The 19911-nt window shown below is 38.6% G+C and overlaps 1 protein-coding gene across 4 annotated transcripts in view; it reads left to right on the forward strand.

Annotated features, from left to right (window-relative positions):
• lpgat1 (lysophosphatidylglycerol acyltransferase 1) overlaps nt 1-19911 on the forward strand; it is a 36009-nt gene that overhangs the window by 7862 nt on the left and 8236 nt on the right. For all 4 annotated transcript variants that reach the window (XM_023953030.1, XM_023953028.1, XM_023953029.1 and 1 more), the window contains exons 3-6: nt 4533-4651; nt 5150-5245; nt 7395-7674; nt 11391-11517. In XM_023953030.1, coding sequence (XP_023808798.1) covers nt 4533-4651; nt 5150-5245; nt 7395-7674; nt 11391-11517 — 622 coding nt within the window. The remainder of the gene's footprint in view (nt 1-4532; nt 4652-5149; nt 5246-7394; nt 7675-11390; nt 11518-19911) is intronic.

Below are 19911 nucleotides of genomic sequence, written 5' to 3' on the forward strand. Positions count from 1 at the left end.
AGTTCCCAGCTGCAAAGAGCTTTTTTTTTTTTAAACAAAAAAAACCCCAGACTGCCTTGTTGTGTTGACCAAATTTTAAGCGCTTTATCTTCTGTTCCTTAAGGAAAAGTTCAGAGACTTCTAGTTTTCTTAGACCAGAATGAGCTTCCAAGGGAGAAGTTTCTGAAAAACTCTTGGCAATGTTTACATTTACTTATCTTTTTTTTTTTTTTTTGTCTGATGTGTTTGCCAATTTCTCTTGGTTTTGCTCAAGGCTTATCACTAGAGATATGCTCTGGATTTTGCAGAATAACTATTTTGTAGTTAGAGTTTAAAGACCCATTTCCATCATCTTTTCAGTTACTTTAAAAGCGTCCCCAGTGGTCCTTTAATTATGAGTTTGCCAAAACCTAAAAACCTGTGTTGTTGTTTTCGACATAGTTTCTGCTGAGCACCAGGAGTTCATTAGAATATGGGCCTCTGAGTTGTGGGCGGGACTGTTGATACAAAACAACCCCGCCCCCTTCCCTTCCTGTCACCCAGAGGGGAGTATTATTTAGAATTGAATCTAGTTTCTAGTCCTCATCTCTTACATTTTCATGTGGATCTGTTTGCACATCAAACCATCTACTTTTTGGAAACAAAAATTGACGTAACTCTTCTATTTATGTCTTCCACATCTCTATTTTCTGTGTTTTCTGAGATTTTCGTTGTCCCATTGAGACTGGCTAAGATATGGAGTGCCACGCCTTTCAGTGTTTGTGCTTTGTCGCGTTTGATTTATTTTTTTAGACTTCACCTAAAATCATTTAACAGTCGTTTGATCACAACAAACATTGTGTCAAGGCTCCTAGTTTGGCTCATTTATACTCACAGACGGACCACTGTTATATTCGACATAGGTGAGAGAACACAGGCAACAAATTAAACCATTTTCAGCGTCTTTGCTTCTAGATTCAATGGAAGGAAGGGATGTCATAGTTTATCAACAAACATCAGGGTTTTTTAACACTTGGATTTTGTGCCTGGAGGGTTTTGACAACCCTGGAAACCATAAACAAATGATGAGTATATGATGAGTAAGCCTAATTCTTTCCCGAAATCTTGATTACTACTTATTATGATTACTACATACACAATTTATTTTATTTCTCCCTTGCTGAAACCATTTTCATGATTAGTCTTGCTCCAGATTAGGATTATTCCAAAACCACAAGGAGCTTCAGTTCGTGAATCGTTGCTCCTCTCAACGTTGATTTTCGCTCTCCTGGAGAATTAAGGCACGAGTGGCAAGGTCAGCAGTACACCGTTTAGCTGACCACAGATGCAGGATTAAATAGTGTGCCGGCAGCATAGCCGTCATCCTGCTGCACAAACGGTGTCATTTCTCAAAGACAATTTCCCTAAAGTATCTTATCTGACAGATGACCCATCTTTGTGATATCATTTCTGCTCCTCTCAAGCAACGGTGGGGAACAGAAAACATGAAGGCGTGCTCCATATGAAATGACATTGCCTTCAGGGTGCGGACATCCTACACGCCCCGGTCCCAGTGTCACAGATGTGTCATTTTTTTTCCCAAAGCGTGCTCTGGATTCCTACTCCCTGGTGGATTTATCTTCTTCTTCTTAAGGGGAGTGAAGGTGAAATGAAGGCCCACTTTGAACATTCCCATGACTTGTTTCTCACCAGATCTTTTTGATTTATGCAAAGATCTGATGTTGGCGAGAGTTCTTACTACTCCATCATCTGAATACGCAATTACTAGACATCTGTGCAGCACTTTTCATTTCAAACCAATCGGTAGTATCCTCATATTTGTCTATACCAGATATATTTGTGCTGTTCAGCACAGATATTTCTCCCAAGAGGGAACTTTAAGATATTGATTAACTCAGCCATGATTTGTGGAGGTTAAATTTACATAAATGACATAAATAAATGGATATTTATCAAAAGTTCATTATTCAGAATAATATATTGCAGTATTTGTCATAAATTATTGTGTTTATTTTTATTTAGAGGTATTTAAATGCTTTAATCCGTCATACTGCTAGATTTTTATGTCTTGGTCTAAAATAAGTTTCTTTTTAAAGACGTTTAGCAAGAACGTAATTTATTGTAACATAAACAGATGATGTTTTAAGCCTTTGTGTAATTGCAAAAACCTCTTCGAAGACTACATTAGGCTAAAAAAATGAATTTTATGTTTAGCAATCAGATTTTATGGTTTAAAAGTAAAGCAACATCAATTCAAGTTATCTTTTTGCACCTGATTTACAATAGAAAGGTATACAGAGCATGTTCTATGATGGAAGCTTTCCAACAGATGTTTAAAATCATAATTGTTGCTCATCGAAGCTACAAGTGTGCTTCAATTAGTAAAGGGCAGACTAAAAAACAATAAATAGACATGGATGATTGGAACTTATTTTTATTTTTGAATCCTAAATTATCATCAATGATGCAGGAACTAGAAATGCAAATGGCTAAACGAGTTCCATGTGTGACTGGGAGGTCAAAAAATCAGTTATATCTGTGGCAGAAAATCGCCTTTTAAATCTAATCAACCATTTGATCAGATCAGGATGGCTCAGATCACAGCAGCAGGGGGGCATTAGGTTTTATGTTACTTTTAGTTTTTGAAATTCCTTCACCTCGCAGGATTTTTCCCTCCTTTCGGACATTTTTATCACATATCACCAAATAAGTGTGCTTCTTAATTTATTGATTTATGACATTAAACTACAGTGATCCTCATAGAAACAGAGGAAAAGAGCAGTGAAAACAGGATTGCCTGCCACTTACGGCAGACTAGCTGCTCTTTTCTTTACTTCACCACCAAAGCATGTATTTGTCTTTATTTCACAGACAATTCTTTGGTCATTTTTTGACTCCTTTGTTGTTCGGTTTCATTGTTTTATTTATTTTAAGCAAGGAAATGATATTACCTTCTCGCTGATGCGAAAAATCGATTGCACTGACACAACTAACATTATATGAGATTTAGTCAGAAACATTTGGAAGTCTTGTAAGAACACAATAAACTAAACAGAAGTGAGAAAAAAACAAGTTTGTGCCCCAGTATACATGTTTATTATACAACACCATCAATGTTTGAATTAGCATTATCTCAGGAAAGAGGCACACTCGTTAATTATTCTAAATCTAAACTTCCTTCTAGCTAAACTCTGACCTTTCAACCGTCCACTCCTTCATCACAGGTTTAGAATGAACAGGCTTCTGTTTTCTATCATGTTAGCTTGAGCGGCTCTTAGACTGCTGGGCTCTGGTGAGTAGGCGTCTGTTTGCCTTCCAGTTGTGAACAGTTTGTCTCTAAATCCAACAAATATTAAAGGCACCTCATGACACCTGCTTTGTTTTGGTTATGTCTGACTCAATGTCCTGTGTTAGAGATCAAGTTGGTCATTAAATATTCATGTTTTCACGTTATGCTTTAGACGTAACAACAAGCGTTGGTTGCTGAGCGGCTGCCTTGTTTCTGCAGAAACGAGGCTCGTGATTTTATTAATCCAACTTTCTTTGACTCTTAAATTAATCTGGTATAAATCAATAAAATAGAAACATATCTGTAGTTGATTACTTTTAGGGTGGTTTGGATGTTTCTGCAGGTTTGTAGCATCCATGGGGAAGTGAAGTTGTGCCAGTACTCTGATTTGTCTGTTTTTGTATCTCTTGGTATTGTTTTTTTACTTGGCTGAATCATATTGCTTTAAATATGTCACATTGTTATATAAAGGAATGAGACACACCCCTCGTTTGGAGGTTCAACCTAAAAATTTGCCTATTCGTTGTTTAAGGAGAAGTGAGCAAATATGTTTGCTGTTTATTCCTTTTTTTTAAACTCAGTTTAGCAGAGTTAGTGTGGATACAGGAAGTTACAAGTGTATTATTGATAAGTTATGAATAATCAGTTTGATTTGGTTGTGTTTGTGAGACACACTTTAGCTGTTTCAGTTTCTCATCAAAGGATTTCAAAGTTTAAGTCACTTCAGGACTTTTTATTCAACTCCATTTCTCTAATAGAGATTATTCTTTTAGATGAAATATCCTAGAATAGTTTTTTTGATGGCACACGTTCCAGATGATTTTCTCTGAACCTTTGCTCTTGAACAAAACATTAGACAAATGTTCTGCATTCTAATGTCAATGTGAATTAAAGGCTAACCCTAATGCAAGGGACTGTATTCTTGTTATTTGAAAAGGTAACTTATAAATAGATGACTCCTTGACATTTTGGTTAGTTTGGATCAGTTGGGAACAAGAAAAAATGTTTTATTAAAGCCTAAAACCATTTGGAAATGTTAGAAAATGGCAAACTTTGACGAATTGTCATTTTTCTCGAGAGAATATAGAAGGCTGCGTGGAAAAACTGGGAAATTTAGAGATCAAAACAAATAGAAAATACACAGATCCGAGTAATCTAGTAATGTGATTTAGAATAAAAGGGCAGAAAACTTGCAACAACAAAAAAAAAAAACATTTTTGAAAATGGACTGCAGGTTTAATGAACTTTTTTCCTTACTTTGCAGTCACAGAATGGGGTGACGATGTGAGGCCCATTTCTGAAGAAGCAGCCATGGTCATTGTCAACCACCAATCCACGGGTGATGTTTGCACACTCATGATGTGCCTGCAGGACAAAGGCACGGTAAGCACCGGAAGGATTTCTTCTGCTGGCAAATGTACAAGCTCAGGGTCAAGAGTCGCATTTCCGTGTGACGATTAAGCTTCTGTTCTTGCAGAATTCTGAGTGTTTTAGTTGTTACCTATGCGTGGTGTCATCAAACTCTAGCATACAAATCTGACAACCTGGTAAACATTTTCATAGCTAAAATGGGGGCAGCTGTGTTGTTGGAGGCCTGCAGTGTTTTTGCTCTGGTGTTGTGTGGCGCGACACCGGAGTTGCCATGCTGCGCTGCACAAACATGACATGATCCGCCTCAACAACTGCATCCCTGGCCCAGTTTATCCTCTTAGCACAAAAAGGACAGTAAGCCAAAGCTGCACCAACACAGGTCATTAGGGTAGAAATGCTTCCGGGGGTGATGCAGGTTTTTCTGAACTGAGAGGAGGAAACAGGACTGAGCAGAACCACCCGAAATGGACATTTACACCTCATCACCTACGTTCTTTGTTGTTGTTCCAGGTGGTACAAAAAATGATGTGGTTGATGGACCATGTGTTCAAGTACACCAACTTTGGCCTAGTATCCCTGATTCATGGGGACTTCTTTATTAGACAGGTAAGAGGTTCAACGTTTCATAGATTTTGTTTTGACCTGTTGCATCGCGTCAACCAAATAAAGTGCTCAGTTTCATCTTGAAGCTGTCGACGACACATTAGCCGGAAAAGCTGCAGCTTAGCCGCCACCAGAGGAGACGTAGACCCATGTCCTCTCATTTGTCAGCACCTTCTTTAACCACAGACCTTTGGGTCACAATAAACCTTCATTCGCCACCAGCTGGAGGCCAGTTTTCACCTCAGCTCTTTAAATGTGCAGTTGAAACTCATCTGCTTCTTGGATTTTGGCCTTCCTGCAGGCGTTTGAACTCTGAGGAGACGGACGGCTTTTGTTGGGACAAAGTTTAGTTTTTTACTGATTGGGTTGCCCCTGTTTTCTTCCAAAATCGTTTAAATCAGAATATGAATGACAAAGGTTTTTTCGCTCATCTCTCACATTTGGAGCTACAGAGACAGCACAGCAAAAGAGGGAATTCTTTTTATTTATTTATTTTTTTTAGGTCACGGCGGCGGTGCTTTGCCGTGGAATTTCACATCCGGCTCTGTGCCGAGGGTGAAGCACCCTGAGCCTTGTGACAGCCTGACGGGAAGCTGTTGAAAGCCCGAGCAGGCTCGGTTCATTCTGCCATCCCCTCTGCTAGCTTTTTTTTTTTTTTTTGCGTACAGTTTTCGACATTTGTCCACAGAATACACCACATGTCTACGCTGCAAACAGATGACCGCTATCCCACAGCACTTGTTGTCCTCAGACGTACCTTTCACACACAGCAATGTTTGCTTAAACGGTGCAAAAAAGCTGCATTTACCAATTTTTGACCAAAATATTTCAGGTTTTTTATTTAAAACCACCAACAGAGTGCACATTAAATTAGTTTTCAGCTCATTTGCCTCATTAAGGAAGCTGTGATGCTAAAGACACGTTCACATTTACTTCAGGTTTATTTATGTTGTGCCATTTTAGAGGGAAAAAAAGCCCTCTATGAGCTCTTTAAATAGAAAGAACCCCAGCAGCTCCCTTTGGGTAGGCGTTTGCTGTATGTTAACACAGAGTTTAACACTTCTGCTAAAGTTTTTGTCAGCTGGAGCACTAAAGCATAAGGTCGCCGTTTTTCATGCATGTAGTGTTGTGGGCTGAAGGTTTGGCAATCTATCAATCAATCTCATGTTTTATCAGTTAACATGTTAGTTTTAGTACGAATCAGAATAAATATTTATATTTTTCTGACGTTTTAAAGGTTTTTACTATTTTAGTATTAGAAATTATGTTCCACAAATCCAAAGGAATAGCTGTGGTTGCTTTTATGTCATGAAAAAGGGAAAAACATAATGCAGAATGTATTTTTTGGATGTCTACTTTCTAAGATCAGAAGGCTTAGCGGTAAAAAAAAATATTTAAATATGTTCCATAGAACAGGGAAACCGATGCATGGAGCATGAAAACAGCTTCAGGTCTGATGGAAATTTAGATCTGAATGTCAGTGAACACAGAAAAATGAAAGCCGAGTTCACTGACGGTGTTTACAGCCATTTTAGACGCGCTGATACTTGAAAAAGCACTTTGTGATTGGTCGTGTCTACTTTTAGCTCGAAGAGCTTTTGTGTCTGATAGAAGCCCGATGCTGCTGCTGCTGCTGCTTCCATCTTTTCCATCATTTCTTGGTTTCACAGTAAGGCATCAAATCAGCTAGCAATAAAACTAAACTGACACCGAGGTTCACAGCAGCCAAAAACAGCAATATCTGGCTTGGCGGGGCTTTTGCAGGAAGTGCCAATGCTAACAGTCGCTGCTGCTGTCTGTGCCAGCCGACGTTTGACACGATCAGCTTAAAACGCCAAGTGTCTCCCCTCCATCAGCAGGGGTTCAACTGACCCGGTTCATCCAAAAATACAGTTAAATTGTTGCTAAACATGTAGCAACATTAAAAGAGGTTGAGCTTCATTTTGAAAATATATTTTTTTTAAATTGCCTTTTTGGGAATAAATTGATTCAAACTAAATATTATCTATGAGGAAAAATGAATATGGATATATTAATTTGTTTGTGTCCTTTGTTCAATAGTTGAAGAATATTCACTTTTTACTTGAAGGACAATGTTTCTGTTTCTGAAATAAAAGATGTTTTTATAAATGCGCCTTTCTCCTTCTTTCAGGGTAAAGCTCACAGAGACAAACAGCTGATCTACTTGAAAGATCACCTCGACAAATACTACTACAACCGGGACAGGAAGTGGATAGTGCTGTTCCCCGAGGGTGGCTTCCTCAGAAAAAGGCGGGAAACCAGCCAGTTGTTTGCCAAGAAGCACTCTCTCCCCCACCTGACCCACGTGACGTTGCCTCGTCTCGGGGCCACCCACGTCATCCTGAAGACCCTGTCAGCCCAGCAGGAAAACGGCAGCTTGGGCTGCGAAACAAGGACCACAAACCAAACAGGTAGATGAAACAATATTTTTAGAAGACATATAAAACCACATGAGCAGAGGAATTTGCCTCTTTGATAAAAGTTTTAAGTCTTAGGAAGCAGCGTTCTATTTCGGGAGAATCCTGGCAGAGGCTTTGCTTCTTCCTTCACGCTCCCTGTGCACTCCTACACTCCAGTCAGCAAACTGCACTTCTTGATCAGGTCTTGCTTTCCTGTTAGAGAGTCGACTAGCGGGTGAAGCGTGCTTCACGCGCTCAGCTTTAAATCATCCCTCCGAGCGCCCTTGTCCTCTGGAGTCTCTCTTTAAATGAGAGGGGCCTGCTAGCAGAGGATGGAGGGATGTGCTAAGAGGTACCAGAAATTGCATCAATGTTCCTGAAAACCCCAGCGGTGATTTGCAAGGGTGTCATTTTTTGCACCTAGAGACCAGCCCTAAATACAACCAGCCGGAAGACGAGATTGAAGGTCCTATCAGCGGCAATTTCAATCTTGTTTATTTTAAACAGTCTAAAAAAGAAGGCAAAACTAAAAAAAAAAATGCTTTTAAAGCATTAAGGCTTTTTAAAAAAAAATGTTTTTGTAATAATGCATCCTTTCTTATTATTCTGTATTTAAAGGTTTAGCTTCAAAAGGACCTCTAATGCTTTTTTAATTGCAGATATGTGTGTTTTCGCAGTAAAACAGAGGTTTTTACTGTTTTTTTTTGTTTTTTTTTGCAAAAGGCTCATAAATTCTGCTCCTTCAGCATCCTCAGCTGAAATTTTTGAAACCCAAATTCAACAATTCCCGCATGGCCTGCATGCTCACTGTGCCCTGTGGACTCCCCTGGCTTCTGCTCAAAGTCCATTTTAAGGCTTTGCTGCGTTAATAAGTAAATTGCAGAAAGTTTAGGCCAGCATTATTGAGAATGTTTTCTCAGAGACTTCAGCTTTCTTGAGGTCTGCCAACACAGCTCTGCATCCCACAGCCTCAGCACGAACTGCAAGATGCCTTCCATTTATCCCTGAGCAGGTCTGAGTGTCAAAGCCAGGGAGACACGTCTCTTCTTTGACCGTTTGACCAGATTAATCAGATTTATTTTATATTTAGATGATTATCGTGTTGTGTTTTTTTTGAGTACATATTTTAACCCTATGAGATTTTAGGGGAGGATTTTATAGACTCAATCCAATCATCTTTTTACACAGTGTTTCCAGTGTCCTTTTAATTACAATTATGCCGTTTTTTGTCAAAATCAAACAATCTGTGTCGCTTTCTAGGACATAGTTTCAGCAGAGCGGCACAAGTTCTGGGTGGGAACGTTGGCGTGCAGCAACCCCCACCCCCCTTCCCCTCCATGTAACTGAGAGCTCTCTGTTTCCGCGCTCTCTTGCTAGCTTACAGCGCCTCACACCTCCATCCTATCATTACCAGTGAAACAAAAATGGCGAGTAATATGGGAGCTATCCAGCCGTACAGTTTTGAACCAGATTCCAGCTCAGACAGATGCAGATGGATCTGTTTATCCACAATTGGATGCATCAGAATGGAGCAGAGCAGGTCTCTTATGTTACTAATACTCTTATTTTCAAACAACATTTTCTTCTCTGCTCCTCAATCACAAAGATATGAAAATAAAAAATACTCAGAAATGCATTTTCGGAATATATCATCAGAAAAATTCCACTAAGACACACTTTTTATCAGATTGGGTCTTTATTCATGTTTAAAAGCATCCACATCCCGTCCTATTCCCCCTTTGCATTCTTGTTTGAGCAAATCAGAAGCAAAAGAGACCGTCACTGCAATGGGGCTTGTCCTTCCTCTTGAATCTAGCTAATGGTGTTGAAACCTTGAGCAAGAAAAATGAGACCTAAAGAGGAGTGCATCCCTCCCTGTCCTGTGCTGTGCTCCTGATCAAAGACTCTCCCGCTGACCCTCCACCGCGCTCTCCAGTGGTGCCCAGAGCTTGCTGACTCACTCAGAGACAAATAGGCCACTTGGAGAAAATAGGATTTGGTTTGAATGTGCGTACTGCTGTGGTGGAGGCATGCGCCGTCATCCGAGCTGAACGCACAGATAAAAGCACACAGAGCCTCGAAAACGGATACGTTTGTGAACTTTGTTTACTTTTCTGAGTCATTCAGGCACGGATCAGAACATGTGATCCTCCGGTGTTCATGGCTAGGAGGGACAGGTGTGAGCTTTGACTAAGCTTTATCTGCTGGCGGTATTTTTCTACAGAAGGGTTGGGCCCCTCAATGCCGTTTCAGACGGCTGACTCTCCCACTATGACGATATCGTTCACCACATCCTCTCTTTACTCGAGGTTTTAGTCTTAAGCCTTAAAAAAACAAGATCTTGGCGACACAAACAGTGACTAATCTTCCTATCGGCGATGTTAAACATGTTCTCGTAATGAATCAGGCAGCTTCTGCTCCTTTTTCCATCCTCCCTTTTGAAATTGTCAGAAACCAAGGTGCGCATCAGTGAAGGCTTCACTCCAGCAGAAGCACTTCTTAGGACGCGCCGGCCTTTAAGGTCCTCGTCCCGGGCAGCAGTCAAACCATGTTACAGGATTAGACGCCTGCTCAATGATGGTAATTAACAAGCAGTCGAGATCCACGCAAGCATAAACAAAGTGTCGGATTGATTACATCTTTGTTCCACTAACAGTAAAAAAATAAAAATAAAAATAGCCAGTCTGATTAAAAAAGTGTGAAGTGACAGCAGAAGCAGGAAGCTGAGTTTTTCCCACATCACTGTTTGACTACAGCAGTCTTTTATTGAAGTGATGCTCATATTTTACCTGAACACAGCGACAGTGAGCTCCTGAAATGCTTCTCTGTTGGCAGTTATCAAACATCCCAGTGATAAAGCATAACTACCCAAAGCAAATTAAAAAAGAACATGAGTTGCTATCAAGTTGCCAGTGGGAATCTTTTCATCCGATTAGTAAAAAGAATGAAATTAAACCTTATTATAGATGATCAGAATTCAAGGAGTCTTTGCTTTGAACTTAAACTGTGGGTTCTTTATTAAAAATACACGTTCAACCTTTGGAACAATCGGTCATTTACAGCATCTGTAGTTTTACTGCTCATAAATCCAGTGGAGATATTGTCTTGTCAGCTGTAAAATACAACCCCCTCGTCATGTCACATGGTATGGCAGAGCTGCTTTGCATACAGAAACCGGTGTACTTTGACTGGGAAGTGCCAGCTGGACAGTAACAGCGTACTGCGCTCACCTTTTGCCAGGTATTCAAATAAGTTGCATTTGTTTAGCGCCAGAGTTTTTTAAGTTGCTCTGCTGCTGCCTCTTTTACAATCCAGAAAAAAGGTTGACGGTTTATCTCAGACACATAAATCTGTTCATAAAAATGATTGAAATTTTACCTGAAAACACCAACTGAGTGGGATCTCATAACAGGAAAGGTTTTACGACGAGAATTTAGTCTATAAGCACAGTTTATTCCTTATAAATTTATGTGTTTATTTTTGTGTTTCTGCCTTTCTTGCTCACAAGGAAAGTCCGCAAACAACGTATTGAAAACAAAGAAATAATTCAAGATTTTGCCTTTGAATCTTCCAACCAACTACCGACAGGTTTAATAGTTATTATTTCTAGCTTGATTTTGCTCTCTTTTAGATTTTAGTCAGGATGTTTGCCTGCTGCATCAGCTGTTCCTGCAGTTTTTCCTCATGTTTTCAATTATAAACCCCTGTTTTTGTTTCTTCCTCAACAGCCAATAAGCATAAAGGTCTGCAGTGGGTTATAGATGTAACTATAGCGTACCCCAAGGCCAGACCGATGGACATCCAGACCTGGATCTTCGGCTACAGGCCTCCCACAGTAACACACGTCCATTACAGGTAAGAACCGGCCGTTTTCTTATCTTTAGTTTCGGCTGAGCGGATGAGCCTCACAGTTATCCCAATCAGAATCAGCTTTATTGGCCAAGTACAGTGCATGTAATCACATCTTTAACAAAGGAATGAGGTCAAGTTTCAAAGTCTGGGCCGAAGCTGTGATCATTTTGATGTGAGACATACAGAAATACATGAATGAGGTTTAAAGGCGCCTAAGTTTACAGCACGTGAACTTTGACCTCCCAATAAACCTTTTGAAATAAAATAAAAAGTATTTTAAAAAGAGAAAAAATGTGAAATTATTTATGTTAACATTTTCACCCAAAGATGCTTGACTTAGCTGTAAACCCTCTTCTCTATTAAAATCCATCACAGATTTGATCGTTTCCATTTCCTCTTGTCTTTCAACAATAAAAGTTGTTGAAAAACAAAAGCATTGTCACAATTAAAGCTGCGTTACATCAGTCTTTAGACTTTGACTGTTGAATTATCTTTTCTATTTTGTTCCTTGTTGGCATTAAAGCTGTGAAAGAAGTGCAGGAACAGTCAGTTCTCTTCGTCTCCTGACCTTTACTCGGTATTTCAGGGTGTGGATTTCCATGCCATTCCTCCATGATGTGGATTTAAATAATTGCTTTAAAAAGGGCCATGTTAGTAGGAAGCTTTTGTTCTCAGCCATTACATGCTAATGCTCTACTGTAGAGATTTTTTCAAACAAATAATTCAAACATTCACTAATTCCTCTTTTCCAAGTTCCTCCGTCTGTCATTTGTTATCTCACTGCTACGAATAACGTCTTTACAGTAAAGTTTCCTTTTTGTTTGTTTGCTTTGATAAAGAAAATAATAGTTTCAGATTATTAAGCAGAAAATGTTCATTTAATTGTCATAAATATATGTGATACATTAGATACCAAAATAAATGTTGTCCTAAACTGTTTATCGTTAAATAAAGTTCAGGTGTCAAAAAAGGGAAACTAGGGGGGAAGTTTTATTACAAAGACATAAACATGTAATATGTAATGCTCTGTCGTCCGGCTGATTACTATTCTGTTTACATCTCAAACGTCTCCTGGTTATTGTCAAATACTTTGCTGACAATAGGTATGTTTAGGCGGTCACATAGTATTTTTTGCCTTAATAGCAAATAAGGACCCCGGGTTATTACTTTTTTTAACCCATCTCACAATAGGAACAAAACAGTAGTGCAAAGATAATTTAACGTCCAAAAGCAAAAGCGGCAGTGTGTGTGAGAGCACAAATGTTGCATGTCTAAGCAGCAAAACCTCGACAGCACACTGACTCTAAAAGACGCTGGTAGGACAATTGATCTTCTGCAAACTGATCCGGGTTTCTCCCAGCTTTAGATTGTCTTAGAGGGTCGTGAGGAAAGTCGTCTTCGGTGCACTCAGAAGTCAGAGGTGTCGGGTAGACGGCGTCTTCTCTGTCACATTGGTGCATTGAACAAGATGAGACAAAAGGAAAAGGTGATTCACGAACCCCGGCGTGCCGTTGCCTCCCCAGGGGCCCGGGTTGAAGCTGAGGACTCATTAGGTCTGTAATTAGACGAGCAGGGGAAGCTTTGGTTCCACTCCACCTCCCGGACACCAAAGTCTGCCGTCGATACAGTCCGCCTCCTCCGCCCGGTCAGCAGCTCTGCCGCTTTGAGGATCCTCCAGACTACAGCTGTTCCTGTTACAAGTGTGCAGAGTCACGTAAACAGAGCTGATCATTGAGAAGCCAGCCCCTTGCTGGTGCAGGTGCAGAGTCAACATGAGGATTAATTTGCCCGCTGATCAAGGGAGCGCTGCGGGGGACGGAGCAATGCGATACACTGTGGTGATGCAGTTAGTGGAGGAGGCGAGACATGTTTGCCACCATGGAGGGCTGTGCTTGCTGGGTCAGTATATACCGACAGCACCGCTTTTATCCCCTCTAGCATCCCCGCACATAATCAAGTTAATGTCATTAGAGCTGGAGGAATCAAACCACAGCACCAGTGATCTTCAGAGCTCCTCGAGTTCAATACTCATCCGTTCAAATGAGAAATACTTTTTAAGCAGTTGTTTTTCTCCTGCTCTGATGCCTTTAAAACGAAATATCTTTTTCTTTAAGCAAAACAAATCATTTTGGAGGTAATGTAGCAGGAAACAAAAAGATTATTTTACCACATGATGGGCTATGTCCGAATTCCCACCCTAACCCTATATAGTCACTATATAGTGCACTATATAGTGCGTTCGTAATTTTGAAGTGCTGTTCCAACCTACAATCCAAAATCGAGTCCCCTGGAAATATACCCAGAAGTCTCTGCGAAAAACCAGTGTGCATCGATGCTCACTAGATAGACCACATTGCATTGTGTCGGAACAATTTTTGCCAAAAAAATGTATTTTTTAATAAATAATCAATGTTTTCATCTTCAAAAGACAGTAGACTCATACATAATTGTTGCAATACGCTCATATTAATTCGATTTTAACTTCTTGAAATCGATAACGTCATATCCGCCATTAAAAAAACAAAGGTAGAGAGCATGGTGTAGTTAGGGTGGAAATTCAGACACAACCATGATGACTACTTTTGCACTAAGATTGATTGATGCTAATGCATTGCTTAATTTGAATACTTATTAGTTAGAAAATAGGATCTTAACTTAACTTTTTATATAAAAAATAGTTAAACTCTGTTTGTCAGCTTTAAAATATAATTAATTATGAAATTCTTAGCTAAATACCTTCTTCTTTTTTGTAAAATACCTTTTTTCTGGTCCCTTTAGACTCATGTATGTGAATCTAGGTACAAATTCACGACTATCGTGTTCATTTCTGCACAGTTTGACACGTTCCTGTCTAAGTGGACATGAACAGGACCATTTGAATGACTTCCACTGTGCTCTGAGGGAAGCAGATGATCATCTGATGTTGCTGTTTAAGGAATGTTGCTGTTGTGGTGAGATCCTTGCATTCATCAGACTCTGACTCCTCACCCGTCAGCCCCCCCCCCCGCTCCTTTCATATATCTCAGCCTCTCAGATTGCGCCGTTATAAGCCGTTTGTGAAAGGCAGATGGGGGACATAGAGAGGTGGGAGTGCAGAGGCCAAACGCTGGCAGAAGTGGGTGTTAAACGAGGTTGAAATTCCTTTTCCTTTAAATGCACCGTTTCCTGGTGATTTATGGATGGAGTCCTGCTGGTCATCAGAGTGGCGGCACACCTGGTTCCGTCAGAAATGTAAACACCGCTGTTTTGCCTGTAGCAACACAGCAACCCTGTTTGGACATGTAAGGAAGATTTTTCTCTGGTTTCTTTTTGAAAATCTCTGCACTCAAGAAGAAATCCCATGATCTCTGCCAGCATTCTTTCTCTGCCTCTTAAAGTGCACAGGATTCCTGCCGCCAAATACAAACATACACGGTTTGAAAAGCAAAGACAAAGAATGTACACTTTGACTCAAACAAAAAAGTAAAAAAAACATGCTTTCGGAAAAATTTGACATTTAAAATTATAAATTTAGATGTCGAACTTTTATTCTGAAAAGAAAACACGTCTTTAGAAAAGTTTCAGCCAGTAAAAGTCCTATAAACCACTAGTGTTAACTAAAAATCCTAGTAATCTTTAAGCATTTTTGGGGGAAAAATTACAAAAATCAGACAATCAACAATCTGTTAACGTACGTTTGATTAGGAGTTCTGTTTGCATTTATCTGCAGGATGAACAGATTTTGCTTCCATTCATTAAATTTAAGCAGTTTGGGACAGATAGAAGCAAATCCACTCAATACTCTAAAATGGTTAAGTCTCAACTTCTCCTGATGCCAAAGATAAAACGCCACACCTTACGTCTGATCAGATAAAAACTTATAGTCCCATTCCGATCATCTTTTGATCTATTGTAAAAGCTTTTCCTAGTGGTCTTTTAATTATATTTATGCCCTTTTTAGCCAAAATACAAAAAAAACATAAAAAGGTAATTTTCTATGTCATAGTACAGTGGCGGTAGTTCGTTGGAAATTTGCCTTTGCATCATCAAGACTGTTAAGCGCAACGCAACCCCGCCCCCCTTCCCCTCAACATACGGGAGTAGGAAGCTTGTGGCCCGCCCAACATGTTTTCTATGAAACCAAAATGCTCTTTTTTTAAACAGCATTTTTTTTAATCTGCTCCTGATTCAAAAAGATTTGGGAAAAAAACAGTAAAAAACTCAGAAATGCAATATTGTGCATAATCTTTCAATACATGTCCTCCATCATCAGAAAAATACCACAAAACAGGATTTTCATCATACCAGGTCTTTAAAAAAAATATATATATATATATGTATATATATATTTTTATTTTTTATTTTTTTGTGGAATGAACGGAATGTGTAATTGTGTAAAGAATTTACAGAAAAATGTAAGTATAAAGATATGTTTGATGACCCTCATAGGTCGTGTTGATCTGGCATCTGTGAAGCTGTGGTCACATCCACCAACCCCGCTGGGGGCTCTTTTTTTTTCCCCCCATTTATCTCAAACACCGCACTGATAACAGTTTAATGGTCATCATGACAAGGTGAAAGTTGACCGTGGCCTCGTCAGCGAGGACAGATTAACAACAAAAAAGTCCCTGTTCAATGTCTCAGTTCTGTGTAGTCTAACATGAAATGAAATCATCCCATTGATTTGATTTTCAAGTCCATTTAGATTCATTTCTTTTGATTCAGGCATTTCCCCCGATTATCCTTATTTTAATGGCACAGTATAGTTTTCAAAGCAGCAAAAAGCGGCTCTTGATGAGACGAGAACATGTTTACATAATGGCTGTTCGTGCATGTTTGCACCATCATCAGCTGCTGAGCTCCGAGGAGTTCAAGGCGTTGGCCTTTAGCGGAGCGTTTTGGCTTCTGCTCTGTTTGTACGTGGGGGGCTATTTGCTTTGTTAACACTTCTGCCTCTACCTAAAGCTTTTTACATATATTAGCTCGTGCTGTGTGTCTGCACCAAACCATGTTGTGAAACAAAGAACGAAGTGGGTTAAAGACTAAGTGGAGTACTTAAGAGTCCCGCTCCTGCCGCTCCTCAGGCTAAATGGCCTTCTACAATCATACTAAAATCTACATGATCCAATGGAATTACACTGATCTACAGCCTTCAAGTGCCTAATTTACAAACTCTTAAAATATCTGAAGAATATTCCGAGTTAAAGCTGGATATTCGGTGGAATATTGGGGAATCAATCCACAGGCCTGTTCAGCCTGAAGAACACCTGAACCATCAAGACAAAGCAGCCTCACCAAACCTATCTACTAACTTGGACACGTGTGAGTAGTTTGGACTGTAAAAACAATGGCAACCAAAAAATTGTCAGAAGAGATGGAGGAAATTAAAAAATCACTATCCTTTATGAGTTCTGAGATAAGTAAAGTTGTGACTCAGCAAAAAAGTCTCATGGATCTCCCTGAGGATATCAGGCAACTGAAAGAAATAATTATTCAAAAAGACCACAAGATTGAACTCCTGGAGCAAAGGATTGATGATCTGGAGCAACTAGCAAAAAACAAAGATGTTATCATCACTGGATTTGAAACTAAACATCGCAGTTATGCCAAAGTAGCATCTGGAGTGGATGAAGGTGAGGACGCTCCTACAGAGGAATTAAAGTCACTGGAACAACAACTCCTGCAATTTCTGAACACAAAGAATATCACTCTGGAAAAGCTAAACATCTCCAGCTGCTACACGATTCCAAACAAAAATCCTAAAATGAAACCATCTGTTGTTGTGCAGGTAATCTCTGTAAAGCAAAAAATTGAGCTACTGAGACAATCAAAAAAATTAAAAGGCTGTGGAGTTTACATAAACGAAAGTCTTACAAAAAATAATGCAGAAATAGCAAGATGTGCTCGACTGCTAAAGAAGCAAAACAAAATTCAAGCAACTTGGACCAGGAATGGGAAGATTTACATCAGACCCAACGGGGTGGAATCTACACGCTCAATGATGATAAGGAACATGAAAGAACTGGACCGTTTCAAATGACTGACATAAGAAGGTATGCTGGGATCGGGTTTGGGACTGTTCAAACTGGACTGGATGCCTGATAATTATGACAGACAATACAATGAAAAATAAAACAAGTTGCAAAGTTAACTCAGCTACAAAGGATCACTTATTGCTGTGTACAGAAAATCAGTCTGATTCATACATCCAAGATCAATCTGAAAACACAAAGCATGACTTTGAAAATGACATTGACCCGGACTCAAACTATTATAATGATCTTGAAATTAGTTGTAATTATTATACAGTGGAACAGTTTAACAGCAATGTGGACATTCAAGAAGGCTTATCAGTTATTCACTTCAACAGCAGAAGTTTATATAAGAATTTTTCTTCTATAGAATTGTTTCTTAAATCTTTAAAAAGATTTAATGTGATTGCTGTATCAGAAACTTGGCTTGATGATAACAAGATGGTGGAAGTCAACCTTGAGGGGTACGAGCTTTATACTACCAATAGAAATAAAAGAAAAGGTGGAGGAGTGGCTCTATACATTGAACAAACAATAAATAGCAAAATTGTCGATGAATTATCTTACACTATTGATAATGTTCTGGAATGTATCACAGTAGAAATAGAAGATGGTCTTTCAAAAAAGATATGGATTAGTTGTGCGTATAGACCACCGGGAACAAATATGGCCAACTTCAATGAAAAAATGTCTGAAGTTTTAAATACTATGGGCACAAATAAAATAAAAATAGTATGTGGTGACTTTAACATAGATTTAATCAATCCAACTGGTTTAAATCAAACAAGAGAGTTTATCAACTCAATGTATGGCAACTGTTTATGCCCAATAATTAATAAGCCTACACGTATAACCACAGAATCAGCAACGTTGCTAGATAACATATTCACAAATAGAACTGATAAAGAAATTTTGGGAGGCCTTTTGTTTTGTGATATTACTGATCACTTGCCTGTGTTTGCAGTGTTGAAAAATGTGTCTTCAAAGAAAATGTATACACAGACCCAGGGAAAATGGATAAGGTGTTGCAGTTCTGATAACATTGATTCATTTAGGAGGGCCCTATGTAATCAAACATGGAATGAAATCTATGCTTCTACCAATGTGAATGAAGCTTATGATGCCTTTCTGCATCGATACATAGAGCTTTATAATTTAAACTGTCCAAAAATTAAAATTAGTCATAAAAAAAATAACGAAAAGCCTTGGATAACCAAAGGTATTGAAAAGGCTTGTAAAAAGAAAAATGCACTATACAGACAGTTTGTAAGAGAAAAAAGTAAAGAAGCAGAAAATACATATAAAAATTATAAAAATAAATTGGTGAATATAATAAGAAATTCTAAAAAACAGTATTATCATAAGTTAATTGAGCAACACAAATTACACATGCAAGAGACTTGGAAAATAATAAACAAATTAACCAAAAAAAACAATAAGAAACAAGAGTATCCAAGTTATTTTAAAAAAAATGATATTCAGATCAGAAACCCAATGCTTATTGCAAATGAATTAAATGAATACTTTGCTAATGTTGGAAATAAACTTGCAATGGAAATAAAAGAGCCAATAAAGAAGTTGAAAGAACTTAGTATCCAATCAAACAAGTTCTCAATGTTTCTGTCTGAGGTTAGTTCAAATGAAATACTAGAAATTGTAAGAACATTTCAAAATAAAAGATCCAAAGATTGGAATGACATTGATATGTCATTAATTAAAAACACAATTGAGTTCATTGTTGAACCACTAACTCATATATTTAACATGTCTTTTAGGGAGGGCATTTTTCCAAATAACATGAAAATAGCAAAAATTATTCCCATTTTTAAAAATGGAGATCGCCATATATTTACAAATTACAGACCAATTTCATTATTATCCCAATTCTCCAAGATATTAGAAAAACTTTTTGTTCAAAGAATGAACAATTTTATTGGAAAGTTTAATTTATTGCATGAGGATCAATATGGTTTTAGGGCTGGTAGATCTACTTCAATGGCGATAATGCATCTAGTTGATCATATTTCTTCCTCGATAGAGAAGAAGAAATTTACTGTAGGCGTTTTTGTTGATCTTCAAAAAGCATTTGATACATTAAATCACACTATGTTACTTAGTAGGTTACAGAAATATGGTTTTAGAGGAATAGCATATTCCTGGTTAGAAAGTTATCTTATTAACAGATGTCAGTATGTTTATTTCAATAACGAAAAATCTGATATGTGTCCTGTTACATGTGGAGTACCCCAGGGGTCCCTATTGGGTCCTATATTATTTATTTTATACATAAACGACCTTTGTAAAGTTTCTGATTTGTTAAATTGTGTTTTATATGCTGACGACACTACTTTGTATTTATCTGGAGATAACCTGGAAAAGCTTCTTT

The sequence above is a fragment of the Oryzias latipes genome, chromosome 24, assembly GCF_002234675.1.
Source record: "Oryzias latipes chromosome 24, ASM223467v1".
NCBI classification, from domain to species: domain Eukaryota; kingdom Metazoa; phylum Chordata; class Actinopteri; order Beloniformes; family Adrianichthyidae; genus Oryzias; species Oryzias latipes.